Source organism: Arachis duranensis, chromosome 4 (genome assembly GCF_000817695.3).
Source record: "Arachis duranensis cultivar V14167 chromosome 4, aradu.V14167.gnm2.J7QH, whole genome shotgun sequence".
Classification (NCBI taxonomy): Eukaryota; Viridiplantae; Streptophyta; class Magnoliopsida; order Fabales; family Fabaceae; genus Arachis; species Arachis duranensis.
In genome coordinates, this window is record NC_029775.3 from 119578489 (window position 1) to 119606146 (window position 27658).

General features: G+C 31.0%; 4 protein-coding genes across 7 annotated transcripts; all 4 read right to left on the reverse strand.

Annotated features, from left to right (window-relative positions):
* Positions 1–1310: 1310 nt before the first annotated feature.
* LOC107486455 (disease resistance protein RPP13-like) lies at positions 1311–4409 on the reverse strand. The gene is made up of 2 exons (XM_052261179.1): positions 4202–4409; positions 1311–4120 (listed from the first exon to the last, which is right to left on the reverse strand). Exon 2 carries the CDS (start codon positions 4077–4079, stop codon positions 1548–1550), a length of 2532 nt encoding a protein of 843 aa, XP_052117139.1. The 5' UTR covers positions 4080–4120; positions 4202–4409; the 3' UTR covers positions 1311–1547.
* Positions 4410–5047: 638 nt separating this feature from the next.
* On the reverse strand, positions 5048–8889 carry LOC107486454 (probable protein phosphatase 2C 33). 2 transcript variants are annotated; one of them, XM_016106993.3, is made up of 7 exons: positions 8795–8889; positions 8417–8457; positions 7721–8059; positions 6994–7371; positions 6792–6909; positions 5991–6214; positions 5048–5696 (listed from the first exon to the last, which is right to left on the reverse strand). In XM_016106993.3, the coding sequence occupies exons 2-7, from the start codon at positions 8423–8425 to the stop codon at positions 5403–5405; spliced, it is 1362 nt and encodes a 453-aa protein (XP_015962479.3). In that variant the 5' UTR covers positions 8426–8457; positions 8795–8889; the 3' UTR covers positions 5048–5402. The 2 variants fall into 2 exon arrangements, with proteins under 2 accessions (XP_015962479.3, XP_015962480.1); XM_016106994.3 differs by having other exon boundaries at positions 7721–8074; positions 8417–8889.
* A 6787-nt stretch (positions 8890–15676) lies between these two features.
* LOC107486453 (chitinase-like protein 1) lies at positions 15677–18211 on the reverse strand. The gene is made up of 3 exons (XM_016106992.3): positions 17686–18211; positions 16782–16941; positions 15677–16377 (listed from the first exon to the last, which is right to left on the reverse strand). Exons 1-3 carry the CDS (start codon positions 18074–18076, stop codon positions 15966–15968), a joined length of 963 nt encoding a protein of 320 aa, XP_015962478.1. The 5' UTR covers positions 18077–18211; the 3' UTR covers positions 15677–15965.
* A 3793-nt stretch (positions 18212–22004) lies between these two features.
* Positions 22005–26567, reverse strand: LOC107486337 (CRIB domain-containing protein RIC4-like). 3 transcript variants are annotated; one of them, XM_016106882.3, is made up of 3 exons: positions 26303–26478; positions 26046–26204; positions 22005–22456 (listed from the first exon to the last, which is right to left on the reverse strand). In XM_016106882.3, the coding sequence occupies exons 1-3, from the start codon at positions 26436–26438 to the stop codon at positions 22167–22169; spliced, it is 585 nt and encodes a 194-aa protein (XP_015962368.1). In that variant the 5' UTR covers positions 26439–26478; the 3' UTR covers positions 22005–22166. The 3 variants fall into 3 exon arrangements, with proteins under 3 accessions (XP_015962368.1, XP_020996947.1, XP_015962367.1); XM_021141288.2 differs by having other exon boundaries at positions 22006–22456; positions 26046–26213; positions 26321–26567; XM_016106881.3 differs by having other exon boundaries at positions 22013–22456; positions 26046–26213; positions 26303–26562.
* Positions 26568–27658: the final 1091 nt, after the last annotated feature.

The window sequence follows — 27658 nt, forward strand, 5'->3', positions numbered from 1 at the left end:
AAAAAGTTAGAAACTCACTTAGTAATTAAAATTTGTTGAAGATTAAACAACTAACACTTTTTCAGGGACTAAATTGTTATATTACTCATATATTTGCATGGGATGACTTTGGGATACAACTCAATTAGGTATCCTTTAGAATTGGTACAATATTCAGTCTTTTCTTACAATAATTCAAAAAAATAAAACAAACACATCTAAAAAATGTAAATAGATTTAGTGTCTTTAAAAATTAAATCCATATTTAAAATTCAAATTAAATCAAACTAAAATTTAAAATTTAAATCTTAATTTTCGTTTCAAAATTAATATATTTAATATAAAAATATATTATAATTTAAGTACACAACTAAAATTCAAATGAATCAAAATTTAAAATTTAACTTTGAAAATATATTATAACGATTATGGATGTGTTTTAAAAATATATTATAACAATTATGGATATGTTTTAAAAATATTTTGTATATAATTTCATACTATTAGATGTGTTATAATTGAAAAATAAAAACACAATTATTATGATTGCGAGGGTTTTTCACAGTGTGAAAGTTACGATAAAAAAGAAACAACAAATCAAGTTTGTTATGGGAGGTTGGGTAAAAAGAAGCAAAGTCCTAATAGTTAACTATGAAGTTGGAGAGAAGTTAGATTGATTTATGTTTTTATTATTTAAATTAAAAATATTTATAGATATGTACCCTAAAAATAGAGATATGTTTTAATAAAAAAATAATTAAATATTAATAAAAACTGATTAAAGACTGATTAGTGTTGTACATCTAGCATTTTCCATATACAGAATAGCTTGTCAAATTAAAAAAATTGAAGATGTTGACATGAGAGATTGAAATATAATTTATTTCTCCTTCTTTTTCTAATATTCTCTTCATAATCTTTGCCCTCGATGTTAAAATGTCACGACAATTTAGTTTTATTATTATATTCTATACTTCTATTTTTATCTTTTTTCTTGAATAAACAAATTAAGAGACTCTTTAAAACTTTTTAAATTAAGTGTTAAAAACTTATTTAAATTACATTTTTACATTTTTGTTTATCTTTACTTTTTCACTTAATTTATTTGTTGGTAAAAGGATCAAACATTAAGTTTTAGTTAGAAATAGTATATATTGTAAATACAAAAAAAAAAAGTATACGTAGCACTAAAATAAATATGATGTAGATAGCTAAATATAATACAAATAAAATAAAATAAAATAAAAAAAACCAGCCTTAGCTTTCAGAATGATCAATGGAAAATAATTCAAGCTACAACAAAAGTACACAACAAAGAAACAACCAGACTATGATCTCACATGGATGTATTATAGAATGAGTCATCACCAAGATAGAAAAAATTGAGATTGTACGTAAATTTAAAAAAGTAAATTAAGAACGTAAAACGTAAAATGTTAATAAGATTTAAATTGAAAAATCGTTAAAATTAGTACAAATTTTATAAAATCGACAGACTCATTTAAAATCGTAATATCGAAAAATTTTAAGAGTTAAATCGAGATTCTAGCTACCATAGTAGCATGCTCCTATTTAATGGAAGCCAAGGATTGAAGATGTAGAGGAAGGTCTTCCACTGCACCACCTTTGATGATCAAACGACTAAGACTTGGCATTGCACCTTCATCTTGTATCCACCTTTCAACCTTCACTTCCTTCATCTGAAGCATTTGAAGCGCCGGGAACTCTCCGGCCACACAATGAATACCATCCCCTGTTGATCCTCTTCTCAGTTTCAAAATTCTCAGATTCCGGAGTTTCCCCAGAGCTTTAAAGTCCAATTCCTTGAAGTCTACCAAGGTAATCTTCTCAAGGATTGATGGAAAAAACGTTGACTTAAATCCATTTGCACTGAATGGATTAAAGAGATCACCTCTTATTTTGATTGTGCATAGTTTGCTAAGGTGGTTCATGCTAAGTGATGAAAGATTGGCAGCACCTGTAGAAGATTGCTGGAAGTTTGGATAGAAACATAAACCCAGCTTCTTTAAGTTAGGGAAGCTTCCATTGTTGTTAAGCATTGATATAGTTTCTGAATAGAGAGGCACTTCACAAAGAGTTTGAAGGTTGGACATTCTTTCATTGTTTGTTACTCTAGACATCTGAGAAATCTCTTTGATTCTCAAGTTGAAATGCCTCAACCGCTTCAACTTCCATATCTTGATTGGGATGGAGACCACCCAGTCACAACTTAAATGCAGTGTTTCTAGATTCCTAAGGTTGGATATAGAATCTAAAATATTTTCAGCAGATCTAGAATCTGTTTTTATCTTCAAGTACCTTAGATGGATCATCAGCTTCAAGCCACTAGGTGGCAAATCCAACAACACTTTGTTGAGGTGTAGAACACGAGCCAACTTGAAGCTTTTCGTGAACTGTTTACATCCTTTTGATTCATCATCCCAGGTAAGCTCTTCACCAAAGAGGAACAAGGAATGTGTATGAAAGTGGTTATTTTTGTTTGGTGAGGATGAGAATTGTGTGCTGTGGTGGAAAGACATCTTTCTAGAGTTGGATTTGTTGATGTCCAACTCTCTATGTATCTCTATGAATTTACTTGCTTTGCTCTCAGATACGCAAAGATCGCGAAGAAGATCATGAATTCGACATGTTTTCACGCCCCCGCCGCTCCTCTTGCTTGCCACTTGCACCAGACTACGATCAACCAACTCTTCCAAGTAATACTCTGCAATGTCTTCCAGTGCTAGAGTATCTGATGTTCCAGTTTCTGGAATTTGTATAAAACCTTCAGCTACCCATAACTGGATAAGGTTTCTTGCAGGGATCTCATAATCTTCAGGATAGATTGCAAAGTATAAAAAGCAAGACTTCAATTTTTGAGGCAAACTGTCATAGCTAAGTTTTAGTATGTCCATCACCACCATAGTGTTGTTGTCATGAACAAGAAGCCAATTGACATGTTCTTTGATTCTTGACCACTCTCTAAGAGACTTTTCCTTCTTGGAAACATGCCCAGCTAGCACCACAATAGCAAGAGGTAAGCCACTACAGCTTTCAACAATTGACATGCCTAAATCTTTTAGATCAGGTGGACAATCTTCTTCTCCTCTAAACACTTTCTTGGAGAAAAGTTCCCAGCTTTGTTCTTCAGTGAGAAATGGAAGGAAGTAAGGAGGCATTGTTCCCATATAAGCAGCTACCTCTCCAATTCGACTCGTTATCAAGATTCTGCTACCATTATTGTCATCTGGAAAAGCTCCTTTTACATCATCCCACACTTCTGTTTTCCAAATATCATCAAGCACAATTAAGTACTTCTTCCCATTCAAGCACTCTCTTAGATGCTCCTTCAGTTCCTCTTCACTTTCTTCATTAGATTTCCATGTTGACAAACACCGAATAAGGCTCAACAATAACTCTTTAGCTCTATACTCATTAGACACATAACCCCATGCACGAAATGGATACTTCTCCTTCACCTTCTTACTATTGTAGATCTTCCTAGCAAGGGTAGTCTTTCCCAAACCACCCATACCAATTATGGAAGCTATTTGAAGGCGCGAATCGCTCTTCAATAGTTTCTTAATGACAGTATCAGACTCATGAACCAATCCAACCACATCTTCTTCCTCCACATCCCTCCTCCTCTTCCGGAGCGCCTCCGTGGCAGCCGGGGTAGCTTCTCCACCACACTGGAACTCACCTTCTCCAATGCCATACTTGTCCTTGTTGCTGTATATCTCAGCAATGGATCTCTTGATATTCTCAATCTCAGCATCCACATCATGAAGCATCATAGCTTGGCCAACACAATGGAACATCTTCCCCAGGATGCTTCTGCTTCTGTGGAGGCTAACATTGGCGACGTAGGTGTCAACAACATCTTCAGCTTCATAGGCAACATCTCTGATCTGGTTCACAACTTCCTTGACTATGTTGTTGTTGCGCTTCCCCTCTGAACTCTTGAGGAAGATGTCTATGAACTTGAGCTCGCTGATGAGGGACTTGACTTTTCCCTCCACACCAGACAGCAGCTTGGCTTCATCAACAAGCAGCTGTGACAAGTTCTGAATCAGGAAGGAAACGACACCATCTGCCATTAATTATCTGAACTCTCCCTCTCTCTTCAACCAAGTCAACGCTGTTTTAGAGGGCAAGATACATACATACATTACAAGTAATAAAAATGATGAGAATAATTATTGTTGAGGAATGTGTGCACCTGCTACTTTACCAACTTGTTTCGAGTTTCCAATAAACTGCACTCGTTAAGTTGATAATTTCGTCAACATGGAGGTAGGTGGAGACTGGGATCCACACTTAGGAAAGTAAAATTGTGTTGTGTTCTACTTATTTTTACATAGTAGATACTGGATAGTGTAATACTCTTCTCTTCCTAAATTACTAGCCGGTGCATTGCGAAAAAATAAATTATTTATACCGTTAATATAAAATTAAAGTGAGATCCGCACAATATACGAAAAAATAAATTATTTATATTATATAATATATTTTAATAAGTATTATATAGTGTATTTTAACATGTTAAATTTCTCAAAATAAAATATATTCATACGTTCAAACATAGAAAATGTATTAATCCGTCCTCCTTCTTTTATAACACGTCAATACTCAATACACGTCAACTTTGTTTCAAAATCTGAATCTATTTAAAGTCAAAATAGTAATTTACTCTATTTCTTTTTCTAAATAAAATACCTCCTAATTACAATTTATAATTTGAAAATACGTCCTTTTCATTTTACTAATAAATCCAGGTCCAGTTTCCAGATAATTTTTCCCTTTGTAGTCAAATAAAAAAGCATCATACGCGGTAGCAGTATGCACTATTACCATCATAGATCATACTTAAATATTCACAATATCATTAGAACTTGGAAGCCTGATACCTGGTAGCAGCATAACGCGTAAGAAAATTCAACAGAAACCTGATTCAAAGTCCATGACAAACAAATCAAATTCTGTTTCAGTTCTCATGTGTACACTGACTACACTGGAAAATTATAACTACAATTTAAAAAAGACGAAAAATAAAAATGACAGCAGATTTCAGATAGCCGACGGACAAACTATATAATAGGGGAGGATCAAAGAGACTTGGATTTACAAAACTCCAAATCTAGCAAAGCTACACAGAAGGAAAACGACATCCAGCACCAAAAAAAATAAGCCCGGCACCCTTTTTCCTCCGGATATAATACACATACTGAAGCCCTTCTTTCCCCTCATATACTGTTGAAGGAAAGGGAAAAGATAAATAATGAAAAGAATATTGGCAGAAAAGCTACCAAAAAATAAAAATCATCAAAACAATGACCCATTTTTACTGTTGCAGCATAATTCTCCCAACCTTCTCAATAAAACCAGCAAGGCTTGGGAAGAGACATGGTACAAAAGCTAAGCTATTGTTGCTGTTTTTCAGCATCCACGCCAGTTCCCTTCTCGCTAAGGAGAGAAGACTGCTCGGATTGGTCAATTGGTGGCTCTAGTGTTGAGTCATCTGCGGTCGATGCCGAACCCGAGTCCGAACTTGAATCAACGAAGAGGCAAACTGCAGCACAATCATCAACCTTGCACAAAGGGAACTTCATCCTCCATGCTTTAACAGCTGACTCCACCAGTGATCGCGCCGCAGAAGGGCGTGGAGCAGATGCCACGATGTCCACAACCTCTTCATTTGATAAAACATCCCATATCTGCCAAAAGGAATCAACACGAGTTTATTAAACAGTTAGTATAAGAAGCTTCTGTTAACATTCTAGAAGTTCCAGTTCCAAAGGGGGAAGAAATAACATGAGGTGAATCTAAATGCAATCGAATATGAACCATATTTAGTTCAAGCAAATTACTCAACGATAATACCAGCATGAGAACACTATTTTAAGTCAATTTCAATCCAGTATGTTAATCTTGAACGGTATTCAGTTTCAACAAATGTGCAGTTCTTAGAAGATAGTACATCACAAGAAAAGAGCCTCCAACATTCTTACCCCATCTGTTGCTAATACAACAAATTCATCATTCTCAGTAAGGCGATGATATGACACATCTGGAACTGAAATCAGTCCAAAGTCCTTCAAGCAAAAATCTCCAAAAGCCCTTGCCATAGCAAGACCAGGGAAATCAGAGTTAGGCAGCCAAACTCGAGCAACATCCGGTTCATTCTGAAGGGGAAAGACCCTTCCTTTACGAAGCCTGATTCGCTCTTCTTCCCCTAAGCAGGAAATAGAAAACCACATCAGACGTCAATATCCACACATAGATAAGCCAAACTGACCTATGTATGATAACAAATTCCCAGTAACCACATTATTAAACCATCCATTGAAGATATAGTTTCACCAGTCTTGTATATATCCCCTTTAACTCCATAAAAATTCATCTAAAGGTTAACCAAAGAGAAACACATTGATGGTCCGGATAAATAAAGCAACAAAATAAAAGAAAAAGTAAGGCTTCAAAACTGTAAACAAGATAGTTAGACTTCACGTAGGATCTGTTCTATAGAGGTGCACGTTAAAAATGGATTCTATTTCAAAATGCAAAACGAAATGTGTGTGATGAATATAGCCAAGTTTCTGAATGGAAATAATATCTCAAAGCTTAGTATTCTGCTGTTAGCATATTAAATGATCCAGAGAAGGGCTAAGATAGGGTCAAACAACTTGCAACTTAGAAAATGTTGGATCATTTATTTGATCCACTCAGGTGGGCATGGCTCAATAACATAAGGAGCACACACAGAGATATGAAAAGGAGAAAGAGAGGGACAGAAGAGACTAGATACATACTTGGAAGATTTGGCTTGAGGTCGATTGTCAATTGAACAGCAATAAGATTATCATCATGATCTCGGGTACCCAATATAGCTCTGGAGTCCCCAACATTTCCAATAACAAGGTCCTTGCCCTAGAAAACATAAGGGGTAACAATTATATATAAAACAAATTAAAGTATTATCAATTGAACATTGTTATAATTTATATTGCTTACCTGCTTAACCAAGGTAACAGCTGTAGTCCCGCTGCAAAAGCAATCAATATCAGGATGCAGTTTCAGTTCCTTATCCATAATCTTAGAAGCCTTCAAAAAGGATTCTTTTAATGTCAAGATAGTATCTGTTCCATCAGGCTCATGATCAGTCAATCTAGGTTTCTCATCAACCAGTCTAAATCCAATCTCTTCAGATTTGTAACTTCCTGCGGCACTGCCCTGATCACTCAGCCCATCTGTACTCTTACGGTGAAAATCCCATTGAGCACTAAGCTTTAAAGGGAAAGAATCCCTGACTTTCCTTGCAACCCTATGGCCATAAGGTCCATGACCATCAAAAACACCACAAAAAATGGTGTCCTCCTTTGAACAGAAGTTCTGCAAAAAGGAAAATGATAATAGTTAACATTTTATTTAATATAAGGTAAAGAAAGAACTATCAAATACATAAACAAGAATAGTTAATTTTGAAACTTACAAAAACTAGACCGTCTACTTCAATTTGATTATTATTCTAATATACAGCTTTTGCACTTTCAAAACCGGTGGAATTCGGTGGAATGGTAATTACTTTTTTATTTAGTTATGTTGATATAGGATTAGGTTCATGCCGAGTCATATACATGAGAACTTAATTGCCATTTATTTTAAATATATAAATGGCAATTTCATGTTAAAGTATCGCAAAACACGAGCAGTACTGAAGCTAATAAAAAATGGAACTAACCTCCCAAACAAGCATAGCATCTTGGTTGATCCCTTTTCTACCTTGCTTGCAGTACAAAGATGCAACATCGCTGGACCCATTCAGGTGCATTCTCCCAGGCACTTTGTAATCAAAGGAAGGGGAACCCTTCAACCTCCTCTTCTTCCCACCATCCATATTGGTGTCTGGCTGGATTGGAAGAAGGGGAGGAGAGTGACCACCAGCCTCTGAGATGCATGACCCCATCCCCAGTGCCCTCACGATGTTCAAGAAACACTCAAAACCCGCCAAACACTCAGAATCAGAACCCCTGGCTTCACCAACAAGATCCGTTCCATACCGGTTTAGAACCTCCACAGCCTGCGACAATCATAACTAATGCGTGTTTCAGCTTTCTCATCATCACCATTTCAGAAAAGACAAAAATCATAGGTCTAGTGTTTGTTTGGATTAGCTATATTTTGAGGTCAAATCAGCTTTGTCATCATCATTTCGGACAAAAAAAACACAAATCACAACGACTTATTTGGATTAGCTTTCTCCGAATACATTCAAACCAGCTTATTGATAATCATCATTTCAGAAAAATAACACAATTCAAAGGTCCATTGTGTGTTTGTTTAGATCAGCTTCTTTTTCAGTTTTTCTTCAAAAACAGCTCATAATAATAAACCTTTTTAAATAGCAATAGAGATTCAGATTCATAAGAAACAGTACCTGAGTCATGATTGCAACAAAATCCCGATTCGATCGAATTCCTTTATCAAAAATCAGTAAAACACAAATCAAATGCCTATTCAATCCTATATAACAGTAACCTCCGCGTAAATCAGCTCGCGGAACGCGTCAAATCAAAACCACACGAAAAAACAAAGCTGAAAAATAAAGACGATCGCGAAACCGCAGAAGAATCAAGCTTCCCGATCCAGCATTTCTCCAAATTCCTTCGCATCAAAAGTGAAGAATCCCTTCGAATCCTCACGAAAATCGAGGAATCAATGAGAGAAGAAAAGATTTAGGAACAAAAAAACTCGGAGAAATGAGAAAACGAAGAAACGAGTCCTCGCTCTGAAAAATCGTTGAGAGCAACGATACCGTCACGCGCGGGTGCGTCACCGGCGTCTCGTGAATTCGATGAAAGCCGTTGATGTTTTGAGCTGTGACTATACTTTTTTTCTTTTTTTCTCTTTTTTTTCATTTATTTTTCAACCACACAAAATATATATATGTGTGGATGGAAACAAAAGTAGTGGATCAGAACGACAACGTGGAACAATAATTAACTAAACTCAAAATATTATTTTATAAAGAACGTGAAATGTGTACGGTTTTCAGGTGGTGACACGTGGCTTGGACGGTGTGGATGGATCTGGGGGTTTTACTGTTTTAGGTAGTGACAGTACGTAATGAGAAAAATGATTATTTCATGCTAGTTTCAAATGCAGTATATTTTTTATTTTCCAATGTTTTGAACGAGTAAATTTTTTTATATAATTATTTAATAATCCATATTATATGTATACTAAAAGTTAAAAGTTAAATAGTTATTATAAATAAATTTAATTATTTATTTATTTTTAATTTGATTATTTTATTATGACGGTTTTATTTATTTTAAAGATTATTTTTAGTTAAAAAAATATGTGAATTAATGAATATAAATATACACAATTATATAGTAGCTAATTTAGTAACTAAATTTTAATATATATATATTTTTTATCTTAAAATACGTAAAATAACAAATATAAATATACTTAAATATATCTTGAGTAATTTCTTTTATATTGATAACTCATCTAATAAATTTATAACAATTACTGTCTTTTCATTCAAGGGGTAATTAATATTTTAAGTGTGAATTACTTTAATTTTTATAGATAAATTGTTTTTATATTTATTAGTTATAAAAATCATTACTACCACTAGAATATTACACGAGTGTACCCAAAGACCAAAACGATTATTAGCCTTTCTATGACCATCAAATCAATTAATCAACCAATAATCATGATTATGCTATATTACCATCAGATACAATGTATTATACACAACCAGCCATCAGAAGTTGTTGTACTTATCTCAAATACGATACTTAATTAATTGATATAGTATTCCCATTTTTGAAGTAGTACTCCTTTTAATTAATTGATTCTATATTTGATTGATTGTTAGTGTTATTATTATTACTACTTTATTAGTTTATAAGTTGGTGTTAGACGAGGCAATACTATGTATACACGCACAAGCTTCAAACGTAGATTGTTTGTACAAGTAGGAGAGAGGAGGCTCGTGATATAATCAATTAATTCTTCCTAATAATTATATCAGAATTTTAAGAAATTTATTATTAAAACTTGAAAAAATATTCAATTTGGTTTCTGAAATTATATTTAAGTTTCAGTTTAGTCTTTAAAATTTTAATTGCTTCAATTTAATTTTAATTCCTAAATTTTTTAATTGATTATGCGACGAAAACTATTACAAAGAATAGAGACTAACCTGATTAAAATTTAAAAGTTTTAAAATTTAATTGAGACAATTAAAATTTAAAGACTAAATTAAAATTCGAATATAATTTCAGAGATCAAATTGAATATTTTCTCTTAAAACTTAAAAGTATAACTACTAAATAGAGTTTTAAAAATATTTAATAATGAAAAAATATTAACTAAAATTGATCAAAATTTATTATTTTTATTTATTTAATGTATCTCTCAATATATGAATATTAAATAAAATAAATTTAGACAATTTAAAACGATTACTTAATTTTATATGTTTAATATTACCGATAAAATTTAAACTTTTAAAAAGTTAAGATTCTCATTCTTTTTTGTATATAGGCTTTTTCTGTGTTTTTTTTTTTATAAATTTTAAGGTAAAAATTCAGGTGCAGTTAATTTTACGTGAAGTTAATAACTGAAAGCGGTTAAATAATTTGATCGATTTGACTAAATTTTCATCTAACGACTCTCAGTTATCAACTTCACATGAAGTTAACTGCACCTAATTTTCACCAAATTTTAAACATTTAATATTTTATCATTTACACTAAAAATTCTCAAACTCAATCTTAGAAAGTAAATAAATCATGCTGCCAATTTTTTTCCCATTTAATTGGGAATAAGATTTAGGAAAAGAAATTCTTTTTGTCATCTTCTTTCAAAATATTTTTTAAAAAGAATCGAAAATATTAGTTATTGCACAAAATATAATATTTATGATATTAAATTAAAATATTTTTTTCCTATAAGCAAAAAAGGTTGTTCTTAAACATAGGCACCCGCACCCCGAAAAGAAAAAAAGAAGTTGAAAGTGGATACCATATTTTAAATTAAAAAAATTCGTACATAACGTTATTGTAGAGATGATTTAAGTAATTAAACTTCATTTCGATGGTATATTCAATATGTATAGTACGAAGTAACTAAGGATATATATAAGAAAATGAAACTTTCATATTTTATCACGGTTTCAATAGTTTAGCGTTGTATTTCACTGAATCCTGTTAGAGAGACAATGAAGTATCTATACAATATGTATAATGGATTGTTTATTTAATTTAATATATATTAATAATGTAAATTAAATATCATTATCCCTAATTTTTAGTTACTTTTTGTGATATCTACTTATAATTTATCTCAAATTCTTTCGCATTAATCTTTTATCACCCATTATTATCTACCCTCCAAAAAATCTCATTGTTTGTTCCATAGAAAATTCCCCTTTCTCCACCATCCCACCGTATGCGCAACAACCTACATCCTACCGCTCTGTTTCTGCGCGACGTATAGCCTCCGTTTCTGCCGACCAGAACTATCGCGCTCCGCCTCCTCACGCCCACGCCAACGCCCTCGCCGGAAGAACTTCCGTCACTCTTTACGCGGCCGAACATCTGTGACCTGCAATTTTCAGCGTCGCCGACGTGAGTTGCAGCCCCGAACTCCACGCCGTATGCGCAGCAACCTACATCCTACCGCTCTGTTTCTGCGCGACGTATAGCCTCCGTTTCTGCCGACCAGAACTATCGCGCTCCGCCTCCTCACGCCCACGCCAACGTCCTCGCCGGAAGAACTTCCGTCACTCCTTACGCGGCCGAACATATGTGACTTGCAACTTTCAGCGTCGCCGACGTGAGTTGCAGCCCCGAACTCCACGCTCGCATCATCTCAGCGCTACTGTTTGGGCCTTGTTGAATTACTCGAAGAATAAACATTTGCGAAAATTGAAAAATTGAACATTTAAAATCATACAAAAACGAACATCCAATGTGAACGTGTATAAATCATAACCAGCAATCATCGTCTACAACTAAATACTCAAGAATAACCATCCACGTTCATAGAAAAAGTGAACATCCGGCGACATGAAGAAGACATAAACCGGCTGCGATGGAGACGCTGGACGTCTGGGTTGCTGCAAGACATAACAGTGCTGCGAGCTCGACTGACACAATATGCGTGTCCTCCCTACGTACGGTGGCCTGTGCGGACGACGGCGCCAGTCGGAAGAGTGTCGGTAACTGTGGCGACTGGTAACTGTGGCGGTACTGTACCGACTTTTGCATCGAGGAGCGAGTGAGAGGGAGATAATCCTAATTTGATTCTAACGAAAATCATGATTTGATTCAAATTTTAAATGAGAAACTACTCAAAATTAATTAATTGTCATAACTAACGGAATCATAATTTGATTCAAATTTTAAATTAAAAACTATTTAAAATTAATTAATTGTCTCTAATTTAATTTTAATTTTAATTTAACCACATTGTACACATTATATAAAATATACATGGGTTCTTCATACTTTTTCTTTTCATTATCAACGAATTCTTAATGGTATATTCCATATCATAAAAATTAATCGCCAATTACTTGCTTTTCTAACTTGTTCATGATTTCAGAAAATGAAACTTTCATATTTTATTACCAGTTCGATGGACACATTTATATTTTCTAGCATAATGATTGATAACGCAAATTTTCAATTATTTTGTGCTGGTTTCTTTCTTTACGCAGCCGTTAATAGAGAACATCATTGGTTATTTGATTTCAAAGAGAATAATAATTAAAAAAAAACATTATTGAATTGAATTATTCCTGAATATGTAATAAAATACACAGAATGATTGAAAAGGTGAAAACAGTAAAACATGCACCACCTACTTCGTATACATTCATCAACGTTCTATTCTGGTGTGCCCATAATAAATTAAAAAAAAAAATAAGAGCATCCTCTAGTTTCTAGATTCTTCAACTCGATCTTCACCGTTTGAATGGTTTTTTATTTTAGATACACGTGATAAAGAAAAAACTGCTCGGGACAGAGAGTCAAACATAGTGGACCATATCTACAAAGTGTATAATTACCAGATGATTTTAATCTTAAAAATAATAATAACAATAATTTGTCTCCTAAGATCACGGTTTCAAGATGAAAGAACCAAAGAATTGAGTTTAACGAAAATTAAAATCGATTGGGTTGAAATTTGAAAGTACATAAATTGAAGAAGTAAGACTTTAAGAGGTTCAAAATTTTAGATACGGGCACAAGTAGTGAAATTCTATAAAATGGCTCAATAGTACAAATATTGGGAGGCGGGTCTTAAGCTTATTCTTTGTGAGACAGATTGCGCACGTAGTAGTTTTTGAGCTAGTGATTGATTGGCAAATTTCACTCTGATATTTTGAAAAAGAAGTGATACAACTGATCTTTGAGTTGAAGTTAAGAAGGAATTGGAATATTCATTTTGAGCTTATCTCGAGAGAAGCTAATGTCGTGGCAGATCGATTGATAAAGTAGGATCCAAAGGTAGCAGAGTTGATGAGGTTCACCTCTGGCACCAGCCGCCAGAGATGGTTTGTCCTCTCTTACTATTAAGAACTTGATTTTTTTTCTTTTTCTTTTCTGCTTTTTTGTTTTTTCTCTTGGTTGTTCACAAAAAAAAATAGTAATAGGTAGTTACAAATGGTTTTTAAGTAAATATGTTAATCCCTATCATTTAAAATGGACTAAAATTAATCAAACATATCCATTTTAATCTCTTCTATCAACCTTTTGATGTACTAATTGTATACCAAAAGTTTGGATTATTGATATTATTAATATTTTTTATTATTTTCAAGTATTTTTTTTTTAAATACATATATCTCGTTTACAGTATAAACGAGATAAACACGTGTTGCATACCGTCTCTTATCTCGTTTACAGTCGTTTATATACGCATTCAAATTTTTTTATGAATCAAAGTCTAACCAAGTTAAACAATAAGATTTAGAATAATAATAATAATAATCATAACTGATTTTTATTATGTTAAACCAACTTGATTAGATTTAATTAATAAAAAGACTTAGATGTATAATATTATTCTTTTTATTGTGTCAAAATCACTGTTTGTGATTTTTAGGTATACTCAATATCTTCGTAAATTATTCTCCATCCTATTTTGGAGTAAATCATCCTTATTGGACACAAAAAAATAATTAGTGGAATTAAGAATCTAAATATGATCAATTTTATAGTATCTATCACTTTATATTTAGATTTTATTTAATTATCTTTTATAATAAATTTTAAATATTTTAAAATTTATTAATTTTATGTTTTTAAAATAAATATTAACTATTTTAATTTTATTGACAATTAAACACTAAAAAATATGATAACAAACACTTAAATAAGCAAAAAAATTTGTATAACTAATGAGTTATAACTCAAATAACATAATTTTTTTATATTTATTCAAAAATTACGAATTTAAATCTCCTTATTTTTTATAAAAAAAAAGTTTGTGTAAGCAACTTTAGACAACAAATCTAATATCTTTTTGTTGTAATTAAAGCCTTAAGATTTAGGAATAGACAATGGATCATTATTGAGTGGAAAATAGGAAATGGGATCCTAAAGTCATACTAACAACTAACAAGTATGCATTTATGGAGCTAAAAAGACCGTACGACAATAGACAAGGTTACTTGTCGGTCTGTTAAGTGTAGCTGGAATTGGTCCCTAACGAGTAAGATTAGACATTTTTCTCACTCACATTAATGAATTAACACTCAAAATCTTGTATTTCGAATTGACATACATTGACATGTTTACAATTATTTTGTTTCATTATTTTTGTGACTCCTTTTTTAATATTCTCACTCATATCATGTTTTACCTTTAAGTGAGGATGAATGTACATAAACACTCCACCTTTTTATTATATATATGTACAAAATAACATGTCTAGCATTATTAATTAATTAACGAGCTGTCTGCTGGTTGCGTTGTACAAGTGTAATTAGTTTGCCATATATTTAATAAGATTTGTCCATTTTCAGCTTTCGCTTTCCATGAATTTATGGAAAGATAACACTTGATTGTAAAGTTTGATTTAGTAAAATTCTTTAGAGCATCTTATTTTATTATGTTTTGTAAATAAATTTTTAAAAAAAATATCTTTTAAAAGCCAATTTCAATAAACTACTTAAAAAAAGTTAAAAAAAAAAACAAAAAACTTTAAAAAACTAGTGGTAGCCATACCAGCATCAATTCATTCAATTGTGATATTTTGATCTATACATAATTTTATTATGTTACACTTTCCATGTTTTGTATAATTGCATCTATTATTACAAAAATGTTTATACCTTTTTTTTTTGTTCGAGTATATATACCTTTTTAAATCAATGTATGTGCCTACATTGGGCCAAAAAAGACAAAACAAGGAGTTAAGACAACTAACAAGGTTACTTGTTGGCCTTTTAAGCCTTAGCTGGAAATGGGTCCTCTTGTAAGTGTAGTTGTTAAATGTGAATACAGTAGTCTTTAGGTAAGGTCTAATGAAAGACCAAAAAAAAAATAGAGGTAAGGTCTAACGTGTCCATGTTAAGACATTTTGTGTACATTAATATGCTTCCAGGCAGAAAGATTCAGAATAGAGATATCAAGAAAAAAGGGGAAAAAATTGAACATACAAATTTACATTACAACATCATGAACCAAAGTTTGTATAAAACAAAATCGCCCATAAAGTACATATATACCAGATACAGATTTTTTCACAAAGTATATAATATTACAAATGACTTGGCTTCTACGCAACAGGAAAAGCTATATAAAGAATCCACACACTGCCACAGAGTTTTAAATTATTGCATTCCATGAATAACTTTTTGAGAACCCCTTATTAACTTAACCACTTTCAAAGGGATTGGCACATCAATATCATATGCTAATAATAATAATGATAAATATATAAATTTTAATTTAAGATGATGAAGATTTGGAAGACGGGTTGAAGGGAACCTGCTCGGCGCATGAAAGAACCTCATTAGGCCCAGCTTGCTCTCTGCCAACACCAAGAAGGTCAAGGTAATAGAGGTAATGGGAAATGATAGTGTTCATTGGATCAATGTCACCTTGCCCGCAAACACTGTCTCCGTAGAGAAGGTTCATTGTGGCTCCGAAACCAGGAACTCGTTTCGCCAAGGTGTCGTTCTTGGTTGGCTTCCAATTGCCAACGAAGACGTCGTGGGCAGAGGGTTGTGCCTTCTTGACAGGAGTCATCCATCTGTAGATTGCAGCCTGGAAGGCAAGGGTTGCATTCTGCTCAATGTATTCAGGATGGTTAAGTAGATCCGCCTTTATACCTTCTCCGATAGCACCATAGTTGTAGTTCCTGCATTAACATTATGACTAAGTAGAACCTTCACATGCTATGCTAAACTGACTTCAATGAAAAATGACCAGACTCCTCCTCGCAAATCTAGTTAACTAACAATAAGAAATTTAAATGAATACGCACAAAATAGTTAAATCTTTAAAAGAAAACAGAAATTTATCCTCGAGCAAAATCTTCGCATGCTTACTTAACATGATCACAGATTGTCAGTTGATAGAAACTAGACAAGGATACCACTATACCAGTAAAACCTTATGGATTTCGGTCTTTTGACTAGTTTGGGGTTTGGGATTGATGATAATCGGATTGATTCAGGAATGAGAAAGAAACTTTCAAGACTAGCAACTTGGAAGTCAATGAAAAGTAAGGCATCAATATCCAAAAGAAGGAAATATAAATACCAGTAAATAGGAATGGCACCACGTCCGTAGTATTCAGCACCGGGGGCACAAGGGTATGTTAGTTTGTAGAAGTCATCACAGTATTTCTGACTTGGACTCATTTCGTGATTGTAACAAAGACCCCAGGCCAAAGGTCCTCCGGTAGCCACCCCATAACCACCTGGAGACACCATTATGAGAATAATCAGATGATTGAAACAAATGTTCAAATTAAAATACAAGTAGATCATCCACATCACCATATACAAGCACGGCAACATAGATCCAAGTCAAATGACCGAGGAACTAACCTAATTGGTTTCTAGTCTACAAAATGCAGCTGTAGATGCCACTAAATGAACACCCCGAATTACAAAAACTCAGCGCCATCCCATTCCAAATCGCTCGCCATCAGCCATTCCTTGAACACATGCAATCCCACCACAAAAACCAAACCAGACAGAAGTAACCCGATTCACACACAATTTCAAAGTTTCAGATCTCTTTTTCCTCCACTACAATTCCAATAAACATAACAATATTTATCTCTCAAAATTGCTCTTCTAAAATCTAAACTAATCAAATCTAAAACTCTCTTCACCACAAACCTACTGTTAACTCTAGTTTTCCTTCAAACACCCTAATTAGACCACACAAGGCTACAGTGTAATTGATCTACGTAACAGACTTCACAAAGTTGAAAAATCTTAGCTTTTGTTCTAATCATAAACCAAACATTACAATTGCACATCCCAAAATAACAACAGTAATAATAAAATCCACTTTCCAATTTCTTGTTTAGTACTAATCAGAATTCACGACATGCTACTTAAGTTTGAAATTCCTTTCCCGAAATTTCAGCATTTCCGGATCCACATGCAAATGTGAATTACAAAAAATCACATTTTGAGAGAGAAGAACTTACATGAGGTCTTGGCACCAACGTGTCCAAGGAATGCAGCAATCTCCTTCATCTGCGTGGTCCTATTCCCGGTGGTTCCAAACCCTAACGGCTCAAACAACGCAGCAGCAGTGATGAAGGAGTGGTAATCCCAGAATCCAGCGGCATGAGCCACCATAGGAATGTTCCTCTTGGAGAACAAGTTCTCAAACTGGTAGGTTTGGAAATAATCCGTGATTGTGAGGTTACAACAGTAAATTGACCATCCTTGACATTCCCAACCTTTATCACAGTACTTCTTGCCATGCTTGTACTTCACCTTCAGCTTCGAATCGTCGCCTAAATCGCCGTTCACTGAAACAATAGCCAAAACGACGATGAAGAACGCAACGACGTGTCGTTTTGCCACTTCCATCGTCTCGGATCTGTTTAGAACAAAGAGAGAAGAGAATGTGTTATGTGAGAGTCAGAGATTATAAGAAAATGGAAGTTGGAATTATTTTTAATTATTTTAATTATTTATGTTCTTTGTTAGCTGGAAGGTCTTTCTCTGAAGCTTTGGGTTTCAGTGGGTGTGGTGTTTGTTTGTTATTTAGAGGTGGTTAAGCGTCGAACATGTTTGGGATTTGATCGGACGGTGGATAAGTTGTTGGTGAGGTGAAAGTGTTCGAGGGTTAAGTGGGGAACTCCAGACTGGCTTTGAGCGAAGGCAAGGAAGCTTTGGTTCTCCACCGACAGCTAATTGGGTACGTGAGAAATGTCGGCGTTGTCCTTCTGTGCCACGTGGATTTTCTTTTTATTACTGTTTTATTTTGTTTATTTTGGAATCACCATTAAGTAACCAAAGTAGGTTAATTCTTTGATATTGGTCAAATTTCAGTCTAATATTCAGTTATTAAATTTTATAGTATTTTTTAAAATTTTGGATGCGAGATAATATATTTTTGTATATTGATAATATATAAGAGATATATTATTCTGTTCTTATAGTTTTAAAAATATTATAAAATTTAATAACTAAATGTTACATAAAAGTTTGATTAATATTTAAATAAATTATTGACCAAAGTAAGTCATTAACAAACTTTTTATGAATTTTATAAATTTTGAAAAAAATATTAAATAATTTACATAAACTTATAGATTTTTAAGTGAAATGGTGAACTTAATTTTTATGCATTATTTTATATAAATAACTAATTATGTATTGTTATTTTAGTAAAAAATAATTAATTTTAAATATATTATTTAAAAAATCATCTAAATACATATATCTGATTAGATAGTTGGGTAAAATATTTTTCGTTATCGATAATATATTAAAATTAAACTAGTAATAAGATATTAAATTAAATAAGTATTTGAAAATTTATAACTTTAATTGTATAGATTTCTAAATAATTGAATGTTGGACATATTTTATTTGAATATTTATCCTTTATCTCGTTATATGACCTATAAATTTAATAATATTTTTTCTAAGGATCTATAAATTTATTAAAAAATTATCACAATTTTTTTTCAAAAACTATTTATTCTATTACTTTATTTAGTTTGTAAAGATGTCTTGTATTAAGTAATAAAAAGATTACTGATCTACTTTCTTCTATTAACATTCAACCAAATTTGCTTTTATTCATCATCAAGTATAATGATTAATTTCTAATTAAGTTGTAGATATTTTAAAAGGTGATAAAAGACTAAAATTAAAACATGCATATTACAATAACAGAGAGGTCTTATTTATTTATTAATAATTATTTAAAATGGTCTGGGCCTGCTGTTTCGGTTTAGTGGTCTATTATTCTAACGTAACCATGACAATTAACAACAAAATTTGGAACCCCAAATTTAAAAAAAAAAGTATAATTGTGGGGAGAATCCAAAACAAGAACAAGTTGTGATTTGGACAAACACAATGTTAAAAAGAGAATGACATACAACCGACAGGCACTAATTAACAGATTAACTACTGATAATAATTGATTAATTCTATTTAAGGGTTAAGCCACTAATAAAGTGGTCATTGGGAAACTATACTTAAGTCTGGTAAAATCTTGATCAAATTGAAAATGTCTTAAGCAAGGTCACTTATCTGTGAATAATCTCATGAAAGACAATGAAATGTTAGTTGCACAATAAATTAGAAAATGATTTTTTTTTTTGTGTCAAAATGGTATGATACTATGCAATCCTGAGCTTTCGAAGTTTTTTTAAGAGTAAAGTATTTTTTTGTCTTCAATATTTGAGGTAAGTTTTATTTGTGTCTTTAACATTTAAATCGTTCTATTTGTATTCTTAACGTTTATAAAAGTGATTCAATGTTATCTTACTATCAATTATACTAACAAATTAGATTATATTTTTCAATTATTCTCAATTGGATGTATTTATTCTCAATTAGGTCTCACTTGGATGTGTTCGATTTTAATATTACACCCACTATTTGTGTTTAGATTCAATTATGTCCCTAAAAAAGTGAATTATGTAAATATTGTAAGAATTAATTTCAATTTTTGATGAGCTATTTTTCGGACTGGATCATCGATTCTATCCCAGACATTTGTATTCTAACTTCAAGAAGAGATTTTTAAAACTCAAATTAAAGCGTTCATGATGTGTAATTGACGACAGGATAACATTGAATCACTTTTACAAACATTAGGGATACAAATAGGACGATTTAAACGTTAGAGACACAAATAGGATTTACCCCAAACGTTGGGAACAAAAACGATACTTTACTCTTTTTTTAAAAAATGATGATCCTATAATTTTCCATCATTTAATCATTATTACAATTTTTTTATTTTATTTTTTGTTTGATTGTGTATATAGATATAGCATTGCAAAAATATTATTTGATTCGATCTATCTTAATTAATTTACATGTTCAGTTGAGATACTACAACACAGGTGGGTATAGCGGCTAAAAATTGTCGACTATTTATCTAACCGTCACAAATTTTAGAGATATCAGCAATTGACATTTATGTACCACAGCATCTGATTGACTAGCGACTCCTGCATGAAGAACGGTCGCTAATAAGGACATTTATCATAATTCATTTATTCAATTTTCAATCTCTTTTGTTATCTTATAACCAATAATTCTCTCCGCAGCTGTAGAAATTCGCAAACTGAGATTGGTAGCGCAAGAAACTCTAACGTCACTGTTCCACCATGCGTTACTGCTATTCATCCATCCTCCTTCTTTCTGGCGTTCATCTTTGCCTCTTCTCCACAGTGTGTAAAACCCCTATTCCCTCTTTCACGATGCACGAAAATCCATAATCTCTGCTTCATCCCGCACCCCCATGTGGTTGTGAAGTCACGCGATTGCCATCTGTCTTTCTTTTTCCATCGTCAACCTTTTGCTTCTCCTCCATAATGTGTGAAACCCCTGCTTCCTTCTCTACGGTGCGTGAAATTGTTAATCTTTGCTCCACCGTGTGTTTTTGTGTTGTTTTGTAGTCGATCTCATGGCGTCCCATACATTCTCCTCTCACCGTCGTCGAAAATTTTCCTCTCCTCAACCGTGCGTGAAATTCTTACACCCTCTTATGCTGTGCGCGAATATGAGCTATCGCAGCCTCTCTATCCTATCACTGATTTATTCTTTCATATTGATCTTTCTTTCTTTTTTTATTTTTGATCACTTACAAAATTTAAATCCTATTTTCTATAAAATTTGTCTATATCTTCTTAGTTCAGATTATGATTTCAGGTTATTTTGATTCAAACTTTGTATATATTTTCTAATTTAATTGGAATTAATTGTGGCTATTTAGAGTTAAGAATTTGAAGATATTATTATTTTAATTTATTGTGTGCTTTGTAATGAAAGTGAAAGTTAGAATAAATAAATACAAATAGTTAATAATTATTTGATGGTTTGATTGATTTAGTTTCAATAATGTTTGATCCAGTTTCAATAATTATTATACGGTGATTATTTACGTAAAATTTTTTTTATATAACAATATAACTAAATTTTTTTAAATAATTTAATATATTTAATTAAATTATTTAAAATAATATATCAACATTATAACTATCAACTTTATATTTTAGAAAATAGTCACAATTTGTTATTAACGTTTTTATGACGCTCTCCGCAATGAAGTTTAGTGCAACATAAGAAAATGATAATATTATCCAACTTAATTAGGTAAAGGATAGTTAAGTTAATAAATTTACACAAAACAAAAACATTATCAATCTTAATCATCTTCTTTTTACTTTCAATTGATATAAACTAATAATAATTTGTAGTTAATTTTTTTTAAACAAAAAAAGTCAAAGAGATTACAAATATTGATGAATCTTCATCATCTTGTGCATATATATACTTGTAACTTGTAAGTAATTAAAATCCTAGAAACCAAACTTAACCTTTAATAATAATCATATCATTAATCTACAATTAGAGAAGAAAAATAAACACTTGGAAATTGCCAATCAATAAAACCTTCCAACAAATTGAAGAAGTTTTTCAATCACAATTATTTGAGGGAGGAAGGATGATTATTAAGAAGAGATTGTTGATGAGCTTGGGCATTCATGGCCAACTCAAATTGCTTAACTGAAATTGGAGATAAACACAGGAACTCAGGTGCATTAGGGGGATTATTAATGTCCCAATTCTTCACATTATTATTATTATTATTATTGTTATTGTTATTAATTGTGGTTGTTGATCCATCAAGTCCAATATGTGTCACATGCTTCACATCTGTTGGATAACCTATTTCCATCTCAGGCTCCTCCTCCTCAATAACATCCTCTTTATAAACTGAAATTAAATGAAAGAGATTTATTCAACAAATTAAATTACACACAATGATATAAAATTTAAATAATAAATAGAATAAAATATTCTTTATCTCCAATATTTCTCATGTTTTAAAATTATTTTTAATACTTATTTTGATTTAATATTGAGTAAATTGTCAAATTAATTATCGAAAGATTTCATAAACTTATCATACTAATAGTTTATTAAGACTTCTATATGTGTTGTAGTATTACTTAACGTGCCATATTAATAAATTTTGGCGCTGTCAACAAAAGAAATAACAAAAGGATTAATGTGATTAATTTAAAATTTTTGAATGACCAATTTGATTAAAAAAATATTTTAAAAATTAATTTGGAGAACGAGTGATCTTTCAGGAATAAATTTAATTATTTATCCTATTTTTATTTAATGTTTAAGATAAATTTTAGGGCAATTTACTTAAATAAATAGAATGGCAGAATTTTTTACCTAAATATGCAAAACTGATTGTTGTTACGTGCATGTGCAAAAACGTATTCTATGTAATCCGTGGCAACCCACCACGGTTTACGAAACCTGCATAAACCGTGGCAGTCACAACGGTTTAGGAGCAAAAAATATTGAGTGTAAACCGTGGTAAGTCACCACGGTTTACGAAGGATGGATGGCATGCATAAACCGTGGTAAGTCACCACGGTTTATAAAGAAAGTGGCTTACACATAAAACCCGGTAACCCACCGCGGTTTATGTGTGTGTAGCTATATAAGTAATCTTGTCTAAATTTTTGTTAACAAGGTAATTATTTAATATAGAAAATCCAAACAGAACATTTATTTTTTTCCAAAGATAGTACTACTATATACATTTTTTCACAAAAATCCTGTAATTAAATATTTTGTTAGTACACTTTGTATCATGTTACATTAAAAATAATAAAAAAAATTAACAATAAGGTATTAAACATATATATAGGATAGCATGTTACCAAAAATAGTATAAAGGATATAACAATATAATATAAGCTATAGCATGATCACCAAAAAATAATATGGGCATGAGTAATGGCAGAAAAATACAGAATAGTACAATATATGCCATATATATTGTTATGTATTACTATATACTATTTTTTTTATATGGTCTCGAATTGAGATTATTATTTTATTTTTTTATTTTTACTTTACAGATGGAGATTTACATTTTAAGATTTTTCTTAGTTCTGTACTCTTGATTCTGTATTTTAATACCATTACTCATGCCCATATTATTTTTTGGTGATCATGCTATAGCTTATATTATATTGTTATATCCTTTATACTATTTTTGGTAACATGCTATCCTATATATATGTTTAATACCTTATTGTTAATTTTTTTTATTATTTTTAATGTAACATGATACAAAGTGTACTAACAAAATATTTAATTACAGGATTTTTGTGAAAAAATGTATATAGTAGTACTATCTTTGAAAAAAAAATAAATGTTCTGTTTGGATTTTCTATATTAAATAATTATCTTGTTAACAAAAATTTAGACAAGATTACTTATATAGCTACACACATAAACCGCGGTGGGTTACCGGGTTTTATGTGTAAGCCACTTTCTTCATAAACCGTGGTGACTTACCACGGTTTATGCATGCCATCCATCCTTCGTAAACCGTGGTGACTTACCACGGTTTACACTCAATATTTTTTGTCCCTAAACCGTTGTAACCTGCCACGATTTATACAGGTTTTGTAAACCGTGGTGGGTTGCCACGGATTACATAGAGTACGTTTTTGCACATGCACGTAACAACAATCAGTTTTGCACATTTAAGTAAAGGATTCTGCCATTCTATTTATTTAGGTAAATTGTCCTAAATTTTACTTATATTTCTATCGGCAATTTTTTTGAAAGAGCTGTATTTTCTTTTACATAGCTATCCACAATCAATATAGTAGTGAGTAATTATTCTTTTCAAGTGTAATTATTTTTTTTTTCTAAAAAGGTTCACTTTTTGTCATTAGATAATAGATACTATACAGTAATATACACATCTTCAAAGATTTGGTAGTTATGTCAATATCCTAATTTTTTTGAAGTGTAAATGGGCTAATCATTGTATGCAAATATTTAAATAAAAAATAATCTTAGCCCAGCCCATTTCAGTAAAAAAAGTTTAACAATTAAATAATTAGTCAAAAAACACGTCCAAAAAAAAAATAATTAGTCAAAAAAGAAAAAAAAGTAGAAAAGAGAACACTAGTACATTTTTTTCTTAAAAGAATATCAAGTCTATGTTATATAACACTTGTTAATTATTCTTAAAACTGAATGATATTTTTCCTATAATTTTCAGGTAAATTGACAATTATCTTTTCAGGTTATTTTAATTCTTAACTACTTTTGAGACACACACACTTATATTCTTACAACAAATATTTGCGTTTGAAAAATCCTTGTTAAATCATTTTCAAGGTCGTTGTACCTAATTGATAGATTATAGGTTTATAACCACCAACCAAAGTGTTGTATTAAATTATATTTAAATGGAATATACCGTAATATCTTTTGTACATTAAGAAATCAAATATGCCCAAGAAATATTCTCTTGTTGGTTGAGGAGATATGTAACTTAATTTAACTAATTCTTGAACCAATGCAAGTTTAGATGACGATGCAACTAGGTATTCTTTAAAATTCAGTCTTTGATCAATTTTTAGAAAAGAGAATAAATAAAAAAGAGGTCGTAAAAATAGATATTTAAATTAATTAAATAATAATAAATTTTTAAAAAATCAATTAAAATTTAAAATTTAAAAGACAAGTAGTATTTTTTATTGGATTAAAGCCATACCTAGTTGGTAATTACTAATAAGGCAATAAAAATTGTTTAGTGATGAGAAATTTCGATAATAAAATAAATTTTAATTTTATTGTGTTCAATGTGAAAAAGAAAAAAAAAAGATAGGCGGTAATATTATAAAATGAGGAAAAAATAGATATGCAAATAATAAGTGGGTACAATTTAGTGTCTTATTTTGTAATTAAATAAAACTGTCACGACTAAAAAACAACAAAATAGTTGCGAATGTTACCTGCAAATTTTTTTGCAAAAATTTGTTGCAAATTTTGATATATATATTTTTTCCTTCTAAAGTACCATTATATTTTTTTAAAAATATTAAATATTATTTTTTATTATTATATACATTTAATAAATTAAAGAATAAATAATTATTAAAGAAAGACCAAATTTTCTTAGTTTTTTTTAATATACAAATTTGGAGAAGAGGAGCAGAACACCATTTATATATCTATATAATATATAGTCAAAATTATATACCACAGATAAAAATTTCACTATTAAATGATGAAAAAATTTAGGGGTCAGCAATTTTTGTGTTTTGTGGTCAGCACTTAACCATTAAAAAAAAATGAGTGATTTTCTACCATTAGATATAATCTCACACCATTAAAAATACTATTGATGGCCAATTGATGGTTACAAAACACAAAAGCTGCTGGTACCTAACATTCCTCTTAAGTTATATACAATATACATAGTAATAACTAATGCAAATAAAATAGAGATCATAATAAATAATGAACTCACAAAATAATTGAGACAAACTCTTGATGCCTCTGATTAATCTCTGAATTCCAGCAGCAACGTTAGGCTTTGGTAGAACTAGAAACCCAGAAGAAGGTTTGAGTCTCTTCATCATCATCTTCCCTTTGATCTTTGATGATCTTTGACAATGATCTTCTCCTTCTTTTCTTCCTTACATAGAAAAATTATAGATCTCAAATTACATAGATACCAATAAATCAAAGATAGGTAGAGAGAGAGAGAGAGAGAGAGTATGCTACTTGGAACAATAATAGTGCCTTTTGAATCATCAGGTTTTGGTCTTTTGGGTGCACCTAATTGAACACTTGAATGAGAAGCACATCCAAATGAGAATGGAAGAACTACTAATCTTTCCATATTATTCTTTTTTCTCATATTTTTCTCCCAAACCCCAAAAGTTTTAGTGTATAGTTATAATTTAATTCGTGATGTATGTCTCAAAGCATAGACTATATAGCTAGGTATATCATCATATAAGAGAGACTAAATAGATAGGATTATGTTGAGGTTGCTTCATACCTTTATGAGCAAGGTAGAATGATTTTCATGAAGATAGGAAATTATTATTCAATCCTAAGTTTGGTATATGTGAGAGGAATAATTTTAATAATAATAATAATAATAGTGTGTATTAATTATGATAATGGAGTGGGTATTTTATATATATTAGGGTTGGTAGTTGATTAAACTGTCCAACTCAGGCTTTTAATTTGGTGTTGTTAAGAGCCAACAATAGTGGGATTAGTGTATGAGTTCTAATTTTAATTAGGTTTAATTATATTGTCGGTCTCTATTTTATTAAATTTTTAATTAAGTTTTTATAATTTTTTTAATTAGGTTTTTATATTATATCATATTTTATAATTAAGTTTTTACTGTGATAAAAACATTGAAATTAACAAAATATTCTGTTAAATTATACAGAATATTTACTTAAGTGTTAGATATATTCCTTTTGTTTAATAAAATATTTCGTTAATTCTATCGTTTTTATCACAGTAAGGACTTAATTACAAAATCTGATACGTATAAGGATTCAATTGAAAAAAAAAATATAAAAATCCAATTGAAAATTTAGTAAAATTATAGAAATTCACGGAATAATCAAACATTTTAATTAATATATATAATTTTAGTATGCTGATANTAAATTTATACTTTTGTATAAATTTTTAAGTAATAAATTTTAAAATTAATTATTTTTAATTATATATATACATATATATTTTCATTCTACAAGCTCCCAAATATATAATGATCACCTTATTCCAAAGTGGGCTCCTCCAAAGTTGCATAATCACTTGTGTACTAAGGCATTCCATCTTTTGTGGATTTTTCTTCTTTTTTCTTTTTGTTTTGACATCTTAATTATAATTATTGTTGTTGTTATATATTATTATTACCACTACTTTACATCAAGGTGTTTTCTTCAGTTTTTTTTTTCCTTTGTAATTTTGTCATTTTGAGACTCATTATTGATTATTGGATCCTATGATTGATATTCTTACTTATAACACACTATATATAATTAATACTATCTATCAACATCATTGAGTGAATCACAAGTGAGTTCCGCAAATAATACTCAACCACAT